The sequence below is a fragment of the Phaenicophaeus curvirostris genome, chromosome 2 (assembly GCF_032191515.1).
Source record: "Phaenicophaeus curvirostris isolate KB17595 chromosome 2, BPBGC_Pcur_1.0, whole genome shotgun sequence".
Classification (NCBI taxonomy): Eukaryota; Metazoa; Chordata; class Aves; order Cuculiformes; family Cuculidae; genus Phaenicophaeus; species Phaenicophaeus curvirostris.
The window spans coordinates 84,838,975-84,855,926 of record NC_091393.1 but is presented as its reverse complement, the minus strand read 5'-3'; the positions used below and the strand labels follow the sequence as shown (position 1 = coordinate 84,855,926).

At 42.4% G+C, this 16,952-nt stretch overlaps 1 protein-coding gene across 1 annotated transcript; it reads right to left on the bottom strand.

The window, feature by feature from the left end:
- Positions 1 to 1,392: 1,392 nt before the first annotated feature.
- Positions 1,393 to 4,508, bottom strand: LOC138717507 (left-right determination factor 2-like). The gene is made up of 4 exons (XM_069851015.1): positions 4,265 to 4,508; positions 3,118 to 3,364; positions 2,050 to 2,289; positions 1,393 to 1,732 (listed from the first exon to the last, which is right to left on the bottom strand). Exons 1-4 carry the CDS (start codon positions 4,506 to 4,508, stop codon positions 1,393 to 1,395), a joined length of 1,071 nt encoding a protein of 356 aa, XP_069707116.1.
- Positions 4,509 to 16,952: the final 12,444 nt, after the last annotated feature.

Sequence of the window (16,952 nt, the reverse complement as noted above, 5' to 3'; positions counted from 1 at the left end):
CACCTTGGAAGGGAGGAAGTAGGTGGCAGCTCACACATTTCTTTCTGCACTACAGCACCAGCTGCTTGCCTGCAAGTTCTGGCACTGCAGTGCCACAGCTCACACGGAGAGCATCACCTCTTGCCTCTCAAGAACATTTCCAGTTTTTTTTTCTTTAAGAAAATGATGGTTTAAACTCTGCAGCAGCTCAGGGAGAAGTGTTGGAGGTGTGGGCTCTGCTCCACCCACCAATTCAGCCCAGTCCCAGTCCCTGCCTGAGTAGATAAGCTTTACCAGAAGTAGGCAGGATCGCACAGGGAACTGAGAAAAGCCGTTCTTGTGTGTGTGTTTACAGGAGCTGAGCACTGGGGTACAGTCTGAAATGTGACAGGTTTTTTTCCCTCTACTTTTAGACCTAAGAACATATATAAGCAAACATTCAGCTACTTTAATAATAATATTTTATTGTTTTCTTGAGTTTGAAAGTGCACAAGACTTGGAAAATATCCCTAAATTGAAATAACTGTAATACACAACCAGAAAAACAGTGGGCCAGTTCTACAAACTGTTACTCCTGTGAGCAAACTGACATCCTAATATTGCCGTTGACTTCAGGACTCTAAATTCTGCCAAAAATTGTGCTAAGCTCATGGCACAGGAGCAAAAAATATAATCCTTTGAATTCCAGACAGTATTTTATGTACATGTATATGTGCATATATGCATATGATACATATGCACATATATATGTTCCTTTGAGCTCTAGACAATTTTACATACATATATGTGGGTATGTATGCATCCAACATGTGTGCAGACAATACATACACAGATTCAGATATATATGTATATGTGTGTATAGAATATATACATGTAAGTGCTTCTGCTCTACAGTTCACCATAAGCACGACTTGGACAGACAAGGGCCAGAACTTATGAAACACTGTTGAGTGTAAGAATGAAAAGCTGAGCCCACACATGACTTCTTCACCTGGCAATGAACACTCCTGTTTTGCCTGTAGCTGTTTCCAACACTCTCGTGATGAGAGCTAAAATAAATTGGATGCAGCTCCATCAGATTCAATTAAATCTGGCTGTCGTCAAGGGAGCTCGGAGGAACATTAGGTTCCACAGGTACCCCTTACAAAGTTATGTGTGAAGACAGATGCTCCTCTGAGCCCATCTACATGGACAGTGCCTTTAAGTGCTGCGCCCTCTCTGCAGGTAATGGGGTGCATGGGAGAGCTGCAGCCCCAGGCACTGTCTACCCTTTCAGGCAGGTATCTGGGAGTCCTTCCAGACCTTTATCGCTGGCCCCAGGTGCCTCTGGGCAGGGCTGCGGGGAAGCAAGGGACTGGAAGACATTGCACTCCCTCCATGACAGCAACAGGTCCCTAGCTTGCTGTCCACATCTCACATCAGTACCATGCCGTCTGTAACGCAGCTGCACTTCTTGATGATCATGTTGGGAAACTCAGCTGCTTCAACCTCAGTGCGGTTGCCCCTCTTGATGAGGTACATCACGGGGAGCGGGGCGGTCTCCGCCACGGTGCAGGAACGCTTCCCATAGCCCAAGTGCTGCAGCAGGCTGGGGGGCTGCAGGCAGCCCCCCTGACACTGGTAAGCCTGGTACCCTGCTGGCTCAATGATCCAGGTCTGCGTCCAGGCGAGCTTATGGAAGTCGACATAGTGTTTTTGCCGGCAGCAGGTGGACTTCCTTGTCATCGCCTCCTCCTTACAATCCCCAGGGCCCCTGCACCACAAAGGAGAAAAAGGAACTGATACCATAACTGAAAAATGGGAAGGTGGGAGAAATAATCCCCCCTTGCTGACTGCACAGGAGAGCCCTGAGATGTGAAAACTTTGACCACTCTTGGGTTTCATTTGAATATTCAGGCAAGAAATAAGGGAAGAGCAGAGGTGTGGTTCAGCAGCAACTTTCTAACTCTTCTCTTTGCAGCAGTTTCTTTGTGAGGGCAAGAACTGCACGCCCTGGCTTGACACAGACAGCACAATAATTCAGGGGCAAAGTTACACTGGCAACATTACAGATTTAGGTTTCATACATACCCATAGTCTTCCAAGTCGAGGGTGTAAAGCAGCAGTTCAGGTTTGTTTAGGGCTTTGTCCGTAGGGTCCTGAGATGTGAAACGCACAGCTTTGGCCATTTCTGAGGCATGGCTGCCTACCCTTTCTCCTTCAATCCGGACCTCCAGGAACATTGGCTCCTGCCTGTTGTTTTGCAGCCAGTAATGCACAGCCTGTGTCACGTCAAAGTGCTTCCAGCCCGAGTCACGCAGAGGAACCAGCCTATGTGACGGGAGTTTGGCATTAGAGAAAAGCCCATTAAGTAGAGCCTGGGCTCGCAGCACTGTTAATGTAGCAGAATAAATAATTTGCTTCCTATAGATTGTCCTGTGCCTTGATTACATGACAATTTTTGCTGAGTGCTCTGGGCAAGCACATGTGGCAATTAACTCAGACCTCAATAAGAAGCATGCAGGTATATCAGACATCGAAGACTAAATAAATCCCTTTGTGCATGCTCATGTCAAGGTATTTATTCATGCTCACACAGTACTATGGCAGTGCAGGATTATATGCAGTCTCAGTATTAGCAAGGAGAGTCTTGTAAACTGCTACTTCCACCTGTTCCTGTCCTAGCTGTATTAGGGCCATGAGTTTCTACCACCTCAGAAAATTAGTTGATGGTTAATTCTACTGTCAAGGGCTGTAAAACTTCTACAGAGCTCAAGGCTAAAGAATCAGATGCTTTTTGCATTATTTACTTCTTTAAACTGGCTAAGGAAATGAACAAAAGAAAGAATACCCGCAGCCAGTACCCCTTGTGAGTTAGAGAGAGAAAAGTGAGCCAGGCGGAGGTTTGTAGAAGGGAAGACCTAGCAGCACACAGCATTGTTCAACACGGAAATGTATTATTTCAATGAATCATCATTTATTACAGTCTTAACCTAACAGCTGCTCTTATGAACTCATTCTTAAGTGTCTATAAAGCCTGATTCTACAGATGTAACCCCATAAGACTGACCAGAAGCACAAACATATGACACCAAACCCAGCACAGAGGACTCATACCCCATAACTTAAGTCTTGCCTTCGCGACGGTCCCTTTCTTACCGGGAGTCTATGAGGGAGGTCCTGTTGGTACCATCATGCTGCCGTTGCACCCAGTACACGCTGACTCTGGCGCTGGAGACAGACCTGTGAGACTGCTTGGCAGGCAGGATTGCTCTGTCCAGAGGCTTTTTGAAGAGTTTCAGTTCAGCCATTGTAACTTCACTGTTTTTAGGTATTCTGCCCTCCATGTCAAAGACTAGGTTTTGGCGTGTGGCATTGTCAGTGTAGAGGATCTCTCCTGCCATGCCTGTGCACATTGAGAACAAAATATACAGCCTGTCAATGCCATCCTGGTGAGCAAAGCTCCCACACTTTGTCCACAGTTATCATCACAACACACTTCATCTGTGCTCCCGCATGGAGCTCTTGTGACAGGGACAGCCACTAAACACACCTTTTCTAATGCATACTTGAATAAATGTCTTGCAAATACCCAAATTCTTCTCATATGTCCAGCCTCTGCACCCTGGAGGCAACGGAAAGAAATCTCCTATCTAAGTTGCCCCCAGACTGAGCAGACATCTCTCTGTGCCAGTGCTGGGCACCAAAGCAAGAAACTGTAGCTCTTGCAATGAAAAAGTGTTTTCATTTGCTACCCAGGGTGTATATACATCTTTTGAAACTGAAAAAAGGTCTATGTGTTGCACAGACACTATTTTGTCTGTAGAGCTGATTTCCTCCTTTATATTTTTCCCAGAAAAAAAAAAATAAAAAGACTGACAAGAGTGAAACATCCTCAAAGAGGTGTGATTTCTATTAGAGGATTTTCTGGAGTTTTGACCCAAAATCTGCAACGTCTGTACTCTCTATTGGCTTTTTTTTAACATCTTTTTTCCACCTGCCCTAAATGTACCTGCCCTGAGTACCAAGGCTTTTTTCTTCTATCAAGCTTTAGCAGCAGCCTGCCCTTCCAAGGACTGTGGGACTCCATCTTCACGTGCAAGATGTTACTAGCACGTGTTAATCTTTAAGATGCTGTTACATGTACCTTTTCTACCTAGTTCAGGTCTGGAGGCAGACCCAAACCCCCTTGTCCTGGTGGGTTTGCCTCTTCTCATCCTGCAGCCAGCCTGGCAAACATGGGCATCTTCCCCCGGCAGAGGCACAGTGCTTTGCAAGATCCCGACAGCGATGGCAGAAACATTACCTGCATTGCCGGGAATTCCTCTGAGGATGCCAGCCAGACTTGGCAAAGCTCGGCGCTTCACCCTCTGGCGCTTCAGCATGGAGATATATTTGTTCTTTATGTGGTCTGGGATAACCAGATCCACCAAGTCTCTCTTATGAAGTTTAGGGACCTCAGAGAGCCCCAGCTGCTTCAGCAACATCTCCTTGAATACTTCCTGGGAAAACGCTCGGACTGTGATGACCATGCAGAGCATGCAGAGCATCTGGGTGATGCTCACATCCATCCTCCTCTGTCAGCGAAACAGCCGCCTGTCCGGCAGAGATGAAGGGGGGAATCTCCCTAGCGCTGCTCTCGGCAGAGATGCGGTGGCAGGCTGCCTGAGTGGGATGGAGATCCCCTGCACTGCGGTTTTATAGCCAGCCTCGTCCCACTGGCACAACAAATTCCACAAGTGGGGATGAAGCAGAGGACTTAAAAGGATCAGTTCCCTGTTGGTAGACACATGCCAGTTTAACACCTTCATCTACCGTGAAGTTAATACAAGGTTTAGGGGGGCTTCCAGATTCTTTGACGGGGAAAAAGTTCCCATCCTTTTTTAATTCCCTGTAGACTTTTGCCCAGAAAACCCGTGAGTGAGCAGTGTCTCATGTTCAGCCTAGGTCAGGGAGGAAACACATCTGCAGAGTGCATTTATGTACTGCACCATACGATTCTTAAAGGAAGGGTCAATCCTTACCACAGGGGAATTTATACCTAAAATAGCCAATATCAATCAGTAGAAGAATGCTTTAGCTAGGAGTCCATGTTTATGGCAAGCATTAAAAAATCATTTAAAACCTTTTTTGGGGGCATAGGTACCGCTTTGATCTCTGAATATTTGTATCAAACACATGAATCTGGGCAGTGAATCACAGCAATTGAATGGTTTATGGCCTTTTATGTCACTTCTGAATCACAGAAGGTGAAAGATGTACAGGCCTAACATTTTAAAAAATGTCCCATCACTCTTTATGGATTTTTGTGGGTTTAATAATACTTGTGTTTAAAAGAAGAAGGCCTTATATAAAGGCAGATCACCTTTCTTGAACACAAGAACCCACTCTCTTCTTCTGCAACATGGATGAGTAATATGGATGTTTTGAATGCTATTAACCATCACAAGAGAGAGATGTCCCTGGAGAGCAAAGCCATCCTGGAGGCTGGGGCAGGGGGAGGAAACGGGACACACGCTCATTTGTCTTTAAGTCAACCTTTAAACTTGAAGCTCACATCCTTTGCTTCCCTAGAATTTGCTAGCATAAAATGCGGAAATCTATTTTTGAAACCAATACCAGGAGAAATGAATTGAAAAAATAGATCGTGATTGATTAAAGTCTGAAGGAGCATGGCACTGGGGGCAGATTCTCATCTTCTCCAGCAGTAACAAGTATAGAAAGGTCTGAGCATACACAGGGATGTCTTTACCATCAAAAGATCTTTGGATTTTATACATCTCTATGGCTGAATCAAGCCTGGTCCGGTTTCCTTCAATCTCCAGGCTGAATGATACGCCCTGAGTAAAGTCTGGCTGGAGGACCTGGTGTAATGAACTTGTACAAAAGGACCCCATTGCGGTTCATCCCTCAATAAAACAAGCTTCAGCCAAAGCAGCTTTTTTTGTACACAAATGAAGGCAACAAAGCTGTCTGAAAGAACCTGATTAAACACTTATTTTACTGCTTGCTTTGCCTTATGACCTTTTAAGAAACCTGTCTCCTTAAACATGATAAAGTCTCCATAAGATGTTAATAGGGCACTTTATTTATTTGAATTGAATTTTAAGGCTAAAATGGAAACATGGACTATAAACTAACAGTCTGTGGATGGCCCAAGGCAGTACATTCTTTAATCTTCCTCTTTGTGCAGCATCTTCCTCGGAACAAATCAGTATTTTCTGTTATATTCACTCAGAAGGCACAGATAGCAATGGAAAATAGGCACTTCATTTGACCGCCTCAACTTCAGCTCACGACAAAAACTCTTGCTCTTGTGAATAAGAGAAGGGAAGCTTTTTTGGTGAAATCTCTGTGATTTCCTCAGCCCCTTAGGAAGGCTCTGTACACTGGGCTGTTCCCTCTAGGCTGCCTCCCCAGCTAAATGGCACATTTCTGATTCTCACGGGTGCAGTCACACAATGAACCACTTCGGAGGTTTGGTTTGCAAACTGCATCTAAATCATGTTCAGGTAGCTGACAAAGTTTCCTTCAGGTATGCTCTATAACGCAGTTCCAGCAGTGAACGTTGTGTTTATATTGTGACAGTCATCTGGATAAAAATGCAGGTCATGGATTTGTAATAGTCTATCACGCCAGAAGATCTGATTCTGTAAACTTTTATCTATTCAGTTAGTCTTCACTCCAGAGAGTGGTCCTACTTTGTAGTGAGGGCTCTTCAGAGAACTATAGTAACATGAAATGAAAATGTCTGATTGCTCCAGCAGCACCCAGTTTTCCTGGATCTGGATGTAATTTCTCCTGCGGCTGATGTCTGACCTACCAGGGCTCTTCACTGTCCAGTGTGGATTGGAAGATGATTTATAGGCTTCACACATAAAATAAAATTATTGACCAAACAGAGTTGAAGCTCAGCTAAGAAGAAAACAGAGGATGTGGATTGTAGGCTTTTCACAGAAGAGTGATTATCTGGTCCAATGGGAGGATTTGCCATTCCTTCTTTGTCATGCAAACAAGAAAAAGTCAGGACTCCTATAATAGCTCCTTTTGTGTAATGTGTATTAGAGCCTGCATGGTGCATTCAAAATGTCAAACACAGGATTCAAAGAGGCTGCAAGGGATGAAGTATTGCAGTTTTAATAGAAGCCAGTACTTTGTGAAGAGAGAATCCCTGTATTTAAGCCTTTAATTTAGTTACCTACATTTCTCTAAACATTTACTGGGCATATCTATAGAATGCTTTCTGGTAAATAAATCCCGTGGGTTCAAAGAGAAAGTGTGAAAGACTTAGCCCAATTATGTAGCTGTTATATGGAGAAACAAGAATGTTTCAAATGTGGTTGCAGTATGTCAGTTAGGATCTGAGCATTTGATTTTTCAAGATTTTAATTTCTGTGGACATAATTATTTTGTGTTACAATAGGGCTCATATTAGAAGAGCCTTTGCTTGAATGATATGAAAGGCAATAATTTTTGTGTGCTCCAAGAAATGAAATGATTTGTACAACAGGCTTATTATACAGAGGGGAAAAGAACATCTTTATTTTGATTTTTGTCTTTTTCCTCCGAAGTCAGGATCTTTTGAATCTAGGAGTGTAAAAGTAAAAATAGTGGTGGTTAAGATAGAAGTATAAACTTGTCAAGTTAAAAAAGAATTCAAGCAGAGGTGCTGTTTTACATTCTTTTTCAGTTCTAAGGACACTCACTTTTACACAGCTAACAAAACACCATAGGTGAAGTGCTGGATTTGAGGTTTCAAAAATGGAAGGGAACTGCAGGCTACTCATGGGGGCATGACCTTCTCACGCTGCCTCACCAGCACAACCCCAACAGCCACCAGGTAGTGCTTCAAGCTTAATATTCCTAACAGTATTTTAAACCCAAGCCACACACTTTAAACCAGGATTTCACAGGCAACTTTGGCTTCCCTCCTGACTGGCACAGTCTGTGCTGGTGGTGGGACGCCTGTTCCTCTGCAGGAACCAGCCCTATGCCAAGTTCAGACAGTGACTGTAGAGCCCTAGGGGCCCCCTCCCAGCAAGCCATTCCACTGCCAGTCACTCTGGATTTAGGCCTAATTGATAAATAGTGACCAAAGCAAAAAGCATTTCCATTTCCCACCTCTCAAGCTGCACAGAACCTTCAACACAGGACAAGAGTGAGGTGTCACCAAGAGCAAGAGACAGCATTTGCCAGGCTTGCTGGTTAGCTTGCCCTTGGTGCAAGCAGGGCTGGGGGTGCAAGGCAGGGCAATGCTCATCCCCCCTGTCAGAGATGCAGCCTGTATGTTGATGCTGCCTTTACGTAAGGAGAGAAAGGAAATGTATGACTCCCTCCATGCAGCCTGTGCAGCTCCAGGGACAATACAAGATGACTAGTGGTCACTAAGACTCATCAAGACTCTATTATTCCACAGAGGCAAAACTTTTGAGAAATTCCTCTGGCGTAAAGAGCAAGTGAGCAGGCCAAAGGGTTATCATCACATTTTTTTTTGCCACTTGAATTCCAGAGAGCACCAGCCACTGGCCTGGGCTAGAAATGCTCCGATTTGCACTATATGTATTCCCAGAAAATGGCACATGCTTTCTGAAAGATACAGGGAAACCATCTTGCCACAGAAGGAGCTTTCCATCCTTGTCTACCTCTCCAGTCAGCTACACTTTCATTAGGGCATGAATAGCTTGCTCGGTGTAGAGCCAGAATAACAGCACCCAGGACTTCTGCAGGGCCGCATATCTCACTGGAATTTGCATGTGCACTCCCCATGGCTTCATCCTGCTCTGCAGGAATCCAGCATGGAAAAGTTTCATGAGATACAGCCTGATAACACAAGGCATCCAGCTTTAATCTAGCTCCCAGGGCCAGACTGAAAACAGTAGAGCCACTCAGTGCAGAGTGCTGATCTGCACTAAATCCTTTCTGCTGGTTATGATTTGTTCCAAAAATTTGACTGTGTTAATTTTTATGCCAAAAAGCTTTGTGCTCAATCAGGTATCACCTGACCTACCTGTCCTTACTTACTCACCTGCATGCATCACTCCCCAGTGAACATAAAATCATAAAATGGACTTTACCTCTGTCTTGTGAACTCTGGCTAACATGACCTTGTCAAATACAACTTTGTGTCCCACGTCTGAGCTGAGCCACGTTTATTCTGACCTCAAGTCACACAGATCTTGTACCAAAGACACAGCAACCACAGCCTCAGACCCTAACTTTTACCCTGCCTGCCAGCTAAGGACCAGTTTCAGTAGCAAGCTTTGTGGTACAACTAATTGCTTCCTTGAGCTATACAGGAAGTATCCAGTTCTTTTAATCTAGGCAAGGACATCACCCTGCTTCACCTCATTGCCAGTCTAGGCCAGACTGAATTGGCCACCTCCAACAAAATGTCTTAAGACCACATGTCCTGTTGGGTTCCTCTCACAAATGCTTGTGGTGATGCACAGGGCACCAATGAGGATATTATTCCCATATGCATGTATCCTACAATGTATCCAGTATAGTAAAAGTCCCATTTTATTCCAAAGAGATAGTGCAAGCCTGTTTCGATCTTGAGCTCAGTTTCATGTAAATTCTGGTGCTGTGTTTCCTAGATTGCATCAACTTAAGCACATTTTCCACAGGCAGCCTTCCATCTCAAAGATGTTTTTCCTTTTTTTTTTTCTTTTTCTTTTCTTTTACAGAAAAGCAAACACAACTGTTTAAATATAGCTTTTTTCTCTCCCTTCAGCAGCCTCCTCCCCACTGCCCTAGTCTGTGCTTTGTTTGTAGTTGGGGAAGTAGGATTTGTTACCACTCTGATGGCTACAGAAAAGCCTGCCAGCAAAAATGCTGACATTTAGCAAATGCTGTTGAATCAGACGAATGAGCAGACAGCCCTAAATTGCTTGCTTTACACCACAGTCCACTTTATTGAGGAATATCCTTGTTACTGAGAAATAACTATTTTTTCTAAGAGCACCAATTAATTTTCTAACAAGAGCCCATTTATCTGCCTAGTTAAAACGCAGCTCTACTTTTTTTGCCTCTTTGCAGCTGTGTGTTTACACTGTAACATTTTATCAGCCTTTTTTTAAGAGTGTGTTTTTCCTGCCGTAGTGATGCACGTGGGAGCCTGTCTCTGGGACAGGCAGAGCTAGCAAAACTCTGAGAGGCTGCAGAAGCCCTCCTTGCAGGAGGACATTTCTTGTCACTGACCTGGGTTTAGAGCAATGTCCTGCTGCGAACATAACCACTGTGCGTGAGGTCTCAGTGTGTGACTCCCTCAGCTGCTTGCTCCAAAGCGTATCCGTCTGGCAGCAGGGAATATGTGTGCAAGGGAGGCATCAGGCACACTGGAGCAAAATGCGGCAGCTGAAGGGTTTGAGGCACATGATGCTATTAAGGGAGCTGGACTCCACATTGACAGAGCTTTCAGGCTGAATGACTCTATGGACTTCTGGAAGTTTGGCGCATGTCCTCTACCCCTTACAGATCCTATGCCAAGGTTTTATGGCAAGTGGCCTTCCAATAAATTAGAAATGCCTGTTTTCCTGTGAGGCTAATACACTTGAAATACTATTCATATTGCAGCTGTGGCCATGAGTAACCTGGCTTAATTATGAATTGTATTTCCTCCAGTTAATTTTAATTCTAGTAGCTTTTGTTTCACTGAATAGCCTTTCCTCTTTTGCTAAGAAAAACGGAAAGCTAATAACTTTTCCCCAATTCGGATGGACAGAGGAAGAATAACACTATATTGTAGCAGCTATAATTTACTTCTGTTACTGGGAGAAACTGCAAAGGCAGAGATTATGAACTATGTGTTAATGAAAGCTGAATAATTTGCACTGCTAACTTTGCTGGAATATGGGTTTTTTTTCTGCAGGCCAAAAGTAAAGATGAAAGGCCAAGACAAATCTTAAAGGAAGCTCTTCTGCTAAGCATTGTGAGCTGTAATGCAAAATAGTAGTTTTTTAGTTTGAAACAAAAAAGATGAAGGGCTATTCCTTGCATGGCCATTTACAAAAACCAGCACAAAATTGTAGAAGACAAAATTAGGTCATAACATGCACAGAGATGACAAGATAGAATCAGTAAGTACTTTAGACTTCTCTAATTTGGTACTTCTGATAGAGTGTGGAGTAACTGCCCAAAGGCTTCCATTCATCCTCACTGAGATATTTAAAACTAACTTGGACAGTGCCTTAGAAAGTATGTGATTGGAAAAAAGACACCTTCAACAGCAGGAACATGAGCTGAACTACTTATGTAGTTGTTTTGCATCTGTAATGTCTGCTACTGAAGTGACCTTGGGATTATAGTGTGTCAGTAGATTTTACACCGTGGAACCTAGATGTATTCAGTTTCAAAATAATTACTTGCACCTGGCTTTTTCCTTGATGTTAACAGCACACTAGTGCCGTGATCAAACTGATGATGAAGCATATTTCTGAATGGGGCCAGCAACACCACCAGACTTGCCTGCCTGAGCTGGGCTGATACTGAGGGAGGATGTCAGAGAGGCTTCCGGGGAGGGAAGGAGATTCAAGAGATACAAAACAATCTTTCTGGAAATTACAATCTGAATCAGACTATAATCTCTCATTCTGATGCTTAACGTTCATCCTGTTTAAACAGAAAGAGCTAGGCTTAACTGGTTATAAAAGTTGCACAGAACTTCATAAGCATCTTTTCTTTGTCTTCAGAGTTCTGCCATCTCTTCTGAGAATGATCTTAAAGGACAATTTGAAATGCATTTTAGAAGATTTTAGATCTGTTAATAACATTTCAAATCATTAACATTAACTCGTTCTTGAAAATCTAGTGAGCTGTTTACTAGTTATGCTGATTTATTATTTGCCCTGTTCATTCCATTCTCCTTTTGTCTATATTGGGTACCTTGTTACAGGTTTGAGAACTGCATAATAACAAATATCAAAATAGCCCCCTAATTTTCTTTTGCCTTCAAAAAATGCTGCAGCGTTCAGAAAGGAGAGTATGGATAGACTATGTTTACTCAAGCAGTTAGTACAAAGCTGTTTTCAATATTTATATCATTATTGTATTGCTTTTGTAACTTTTTTGGTATGTTATTAATTATAATGAAAAATACCTTTGTAGGAAAAAACTGAAGAAAATACAGTTCCTTGTGTATTTAACTCCAAAACAGAACACAAAGGAGTATTTTACTTCATAGCACAGGTTAAATTATGTAATTTCCTGCCATGTACCCATGTCTATGTAAACAAAGGGTAGAAAGTCATGGATTTAACATGATACTTGTAAAGAGTGAAATAAAGCTGTGTGACCTGGCTAGTTTTAATCCTTTTAGCATTCATACTACAAGACCCTGGGAGATGCATCACGGTCATTTGATTTTAAAAGGGAATCTAGGCACACTTGGCCAGGTCACTTAAAGCGTGAAACATAAACTTCAGGGTTTGTTTGTTGTTTTTTTTTCTTTTCTTACCTAACCATTTGCTTATTTAAAAGCATTAATTCAGGAGTGACCAACATTCCCACATAGCAATCAAATGCATTTCTGAGCCTTAATTCTGGATTCTACATAAGATTCTTGAGGAAATGCCGTGTATTTGAAGCTTGTATCTGTCAGCTTCCCAGGCTTAATACATACAGTAAAGACATAGTGACTAAAATTTGCTTTACTTATGCAACAATGCTACTAGCATCAGCAGTTGCCCATACAGAATCCAGGATATTTTGACAATCATACAGGCAGAGCATATTCTCAAAAAAACAATTTAGAGTCCGTTTTTCATTGATTTGAGCAAAACTTGCGTGCCTTGTCTCTCCTCTCTGCTTTAATTCTAAAACAGAGTGAGGAATATTTTACCTCTCTGATAGCAAAACTAGAAATAAATTACTACAATCAGAGCAGAGACATAAATTACCCAGGAATTAATTTGAGATACTTACTCAGTTTGACCAGGTCTGTTAGAACACCTCTGAGGTATGAAAATGGTGTTTACAATGAAGTTCAGGTTCTGCAAATCCAATAGAAGGGATTTGAAAATCATGATGTGCAGCACACTTGGAAGACTGGCTCTTGAAACTCTTTGGTGGCTGCACTGCTTGATGTGTTCTCAATTCCTTCTGGTAGGACAGCTTACCTCTGGACTTCACTATGTTCTCAGGCTGGAAAACTCTTAAACACATGCTGTACTAAATAAGAAAATGTTCCTATTCATAATGGAACATGGAAATACACTATTGCCTGGGTTTGCCTTGAAACTGATCCAGAAATCACAACAATTACAGAACACAGTTGTCTTGTTTCCTAAGGAAAGTGGATGGGAACTGGTTTCTTAACACAGTTTCATGTCCTCTGAGAAATCCTCTCACTGTGATAATCTTAATAATAAGTCAAAACTCTTCTACTCTTCACAGGAACTACAGTGCAAAGGAACTACAATCAACTTGGCTCACTCTTCCCCAGTGCAGTTGGCAGTCTGGGCGTTTAACTCTCAGGTCTGCTCATCTCAGGGCTCCGTGTGCATCAGTGCCAGCTTACACCCACTCTCTCAGCTGTGCCCGTACAGCCTCAGGAACTGATCCAAAGACAGTGTGAAAGAAAAGGTGTTGTGAAGGCAGGAATAGTTTGTCTAGGTGCTCCCATGCAACATGGACCCTTTCTTCTCATCTGGGTCAATCTCACTCCAGAAACTCCCACAAAGTGGCCATGACACTTCGCAGGGCCAGCTTTTATCTCCTCTCAAATTAATTCTGATCACTTTCTCCGTTATAATATGGTGTATAATCTGAATATATAAACATCTGCTTTACTGGAACTCTACAGAATGTCAATAGGAGGGGAGAGCTGCAAAGATCTGGGCTCTCTTCCCAGTCCTGTCCCTGAGTCAAGATAATGACCTTGAGCAAATTGCCTTGGCCAAAATTTTCAAGTCCGTATTTAGATACTGAAATAAATAACCTGGTTTTCAAAGGCACCAGCCAATCACAGCCTCTATCAACAAACAGAGTCTATCACCAACAGAGTCTAACAATTACTGTACATAAAGTATCTTAGTAAAACAAGATATATCCCTCTGGCCATTTGTTACTGCTTACTTACAGGGAAGAAAGTTCTCCATTGATCCATGGATCTCCATGATCACTCACATGCTTAAGCTCACCTTGCAGTGACTACATTACATCCCCTTTTACACAGATCAGGCCACACTTTTACTCATGAGGCAATGTTAAACATGCTGAGTACAGCTGGAATAGATGCAAGGGAATACCTCTGTACACTTTGCATTCGTTTGAAAGGAGATAGATGGAACAGAAAGAAAAGAGATTCAGAGAAAATAAAATCATCACAGAAGAGGATGAAAGTGAAGAGGAAATAAACTACTACAGAAAGAAGAATGAAAGTGGATAGGGAGGGATGAGAATGGGAAAGTCAGAAGGTATGGTGATAATATGTCGAACAGGTGACCACACACTAAGGAAGCAGACAGAAAGTGCCCAATGAGGACCCAGATACCTGCAGTGAGCCTTGAGTGGCACTCCTGCACTTCGAACTAGTTGGATGCTGCTACATCCCACCACTTCCAGTCACACTCTAGTAAAGCCAGGCCCTGGCTGCAGGATCTTCCTTGCTGGAGAAAGCCATGCTGCCCTTGGTCATGGCTGCTTGCCCTTGCAACAGCTCTTCCCATCTTCCTGCTTAAGCCACTTTGCATACTGCCACCAATCCACCCCAAACACTTGCACCTAGTGGACCTGGCACCTGACCCCCTGCTTAGGCTCACCAGGATCATCCTGCTGTCACTAGTGGCCCCCTGCGCTCCCCTTCTCTGACACGTATCTGCAAAAGAGCCAAGCTGCTGCTGCAGTGGAAAATGTGACAGGGACCTTCTCAGCTCTTTGCAGAGCCAAAATCTGAATTTAACAGATCAGACCTAATTGTAAGTGCTGAGACACAAAAATCTACAGAGATAGTTAATGGTGCAAGCTCCTAGAAGCAACACAGAAGCTAATATAGTGTAACTCTTACTTCTGCTGCTTATGGTTTGCTTTGAGTTAACCTGCGATTAAAATAAAATCAAAAGTTTTCAAAATCCTCACACTCTACACACTGAATTTTTTTCACTTGCAAACCCAGAAGTGGGAAGGTGGAATTCTTGCCCAAGGGAAAAAAAGATTACTTCTTTTAAAAGTACTTTAAAAGTTATTTAAACCAGATTTCTATTCAAATATATTCTTATTTTTCAAAAGATATACTTATTCAAATTATACCCACCTCTATTATGGCTAAGCTTTTGACACTTTAGGATTATTGTAAATTACATTTACAATATTTTCTATATTGTCCAAGCATTGTGTTTGATGCTGACATTTTAAGGGAAGTTAAGCCAGTGAAAGAGGAAGGGTCATAACCAAGGCCTTGGAACCCAGTACTTAAGTCTAACAGCTGAAAATCTCACTGGACTCTTCAGACAGAGTGTAGATAGAGCAGATCAAAAAAGGAAAAACTAGGTTTCCTCTTCTGATCAAAAGAAGGATTTGAGACTAGTTAACAAAAAAGTGCTTTTGATTCATCCTGGGGATGCAGGTTCCAGCAACCCCTGTTGACTTCACCCTCCAATGTCTTAGACTGCAAGATCTCCTGGAGCATTTTGTGTCTCCCACACAAGCAAACACTCAGCTTTCTGCTCCAGGGAAAGCAGAACCTAAGGCAAAGGTGCTCATGTCTGCCCAAGCCTTGCCCCAATGCTGTTGCACACGTTGCTCTGTATGATCATGACAGCTGTGGAGCACGGAGGCTCTTGAGAACATTAGAAGAACTAACGTATATTGACCAGGAAAACGTTGCAAGCTGTAACTGGTTTTGTATTTTACATGGGTGACAAATACACCTGCTCCCTGATTCACCTGAATCCAGTGAGTCCTGTGGCCAGGTGCCTCTCTCTTCAGTGGGAGAGACCAGATTGTGATAGATGGTTTCTCCATCTTCCTCTCTCTCTCAGGCAGCTGCCTTAATTATAATTAGTGCTATGCCACCTATACATTAACTCCCTTTGGCTTCTACACACGCAGGGTTAACACACAGGTTGGCATTAAGATAATATGTATACTCAGAAAACAATGAAGTCATGCATGTTTTAGGTCACCTTGTCCTAGTTTTGTACCAAAGTGTGTGACATCAACAGCAGTTGCATTTTGACAAGCTAATAACAAATCTAAAAGTCCTATAAATCAGCAAAAGATTTTCCACAGCTGCAACCATCCACAACACAGAGGTTTGAAACCTCACACTGGGCACAGGTGAGTGATGAGGAAGTCCATGCATTGCCCCCAGGTAAGACATAGGTCCACCTTAGCCTAGGCAGGCTATGGCAAGGTTCAGCAGCTGTTACAGCTGGGTTCGGCAGTGTTTGTAGCTAGCGTACTGATGGAGAAACCCAGGAGCACTAACAGGGATGCCTCTTTAGTCATAACCAGTATGATAGAAAACAATAAGCTCAGTCCATGAAGCAGGGACAATAATTCACCATTCCATAAATCAAATTTATATGCAAAATAAGTGGCAATAAGGTTACTTTTTTCTTCTGTACTTCTCAGTACTGCTATTTTAGATAGTAGTTACTTTTTAAAAAAAATGCAGTTTTCATCCAACTATAACTCGACGAAGATCATAAGAAAAATAGATCATGCTCAACCATCAATACCAACATCACATTCACCATTTCCTATCTGACATAAAATGAAAAAGAAAAGCAAGGCAAATTTCTATCATATATTGCTAGGTATATTTGGTTAAATATTTTGTATAATAGTCAATACTCTTGATTAATAGAAATACATTCCAGCTTTTAATTCAAGGCTATATCTCCCTTGAAAATAAATATATTATCAATGAATGAGAAGAAGCACTACAGAAATAGTTAATAAGTATAGTGAGAAACCAAGCATAAATTGTTAATTTAAATCAACACGCACTGCTTTCTTAATTTGTATTAAGATTAGGGTTCATTTAAATTTGT

Excerpts from the sequence above, each read along its gene's own strand:
- LOC138717507 (XM_069851015.1), bottom strand. The coding sequence starts at position 4,508 with ATGCTCTGCATGCTCTGCATGGTCATCACAGTCCGAGCGTTTTCCCAG. Across the intron at positions 2,290-3,117 it reads ACCTCCCTCATAGACTCCCG|GCTGGTTCCTCTGCGTGACT; the intron begins GTAAGAAAGGGA and ends CCCGTCACATAG. Across the intron at positions 1,733-2,049 it reads CTCGACTTGGAAGACTATGG|GGGCCCTGGGGATTGTAAGG; the intron begins GTATGTATGAAA and ends TTTGTGGTGCAG.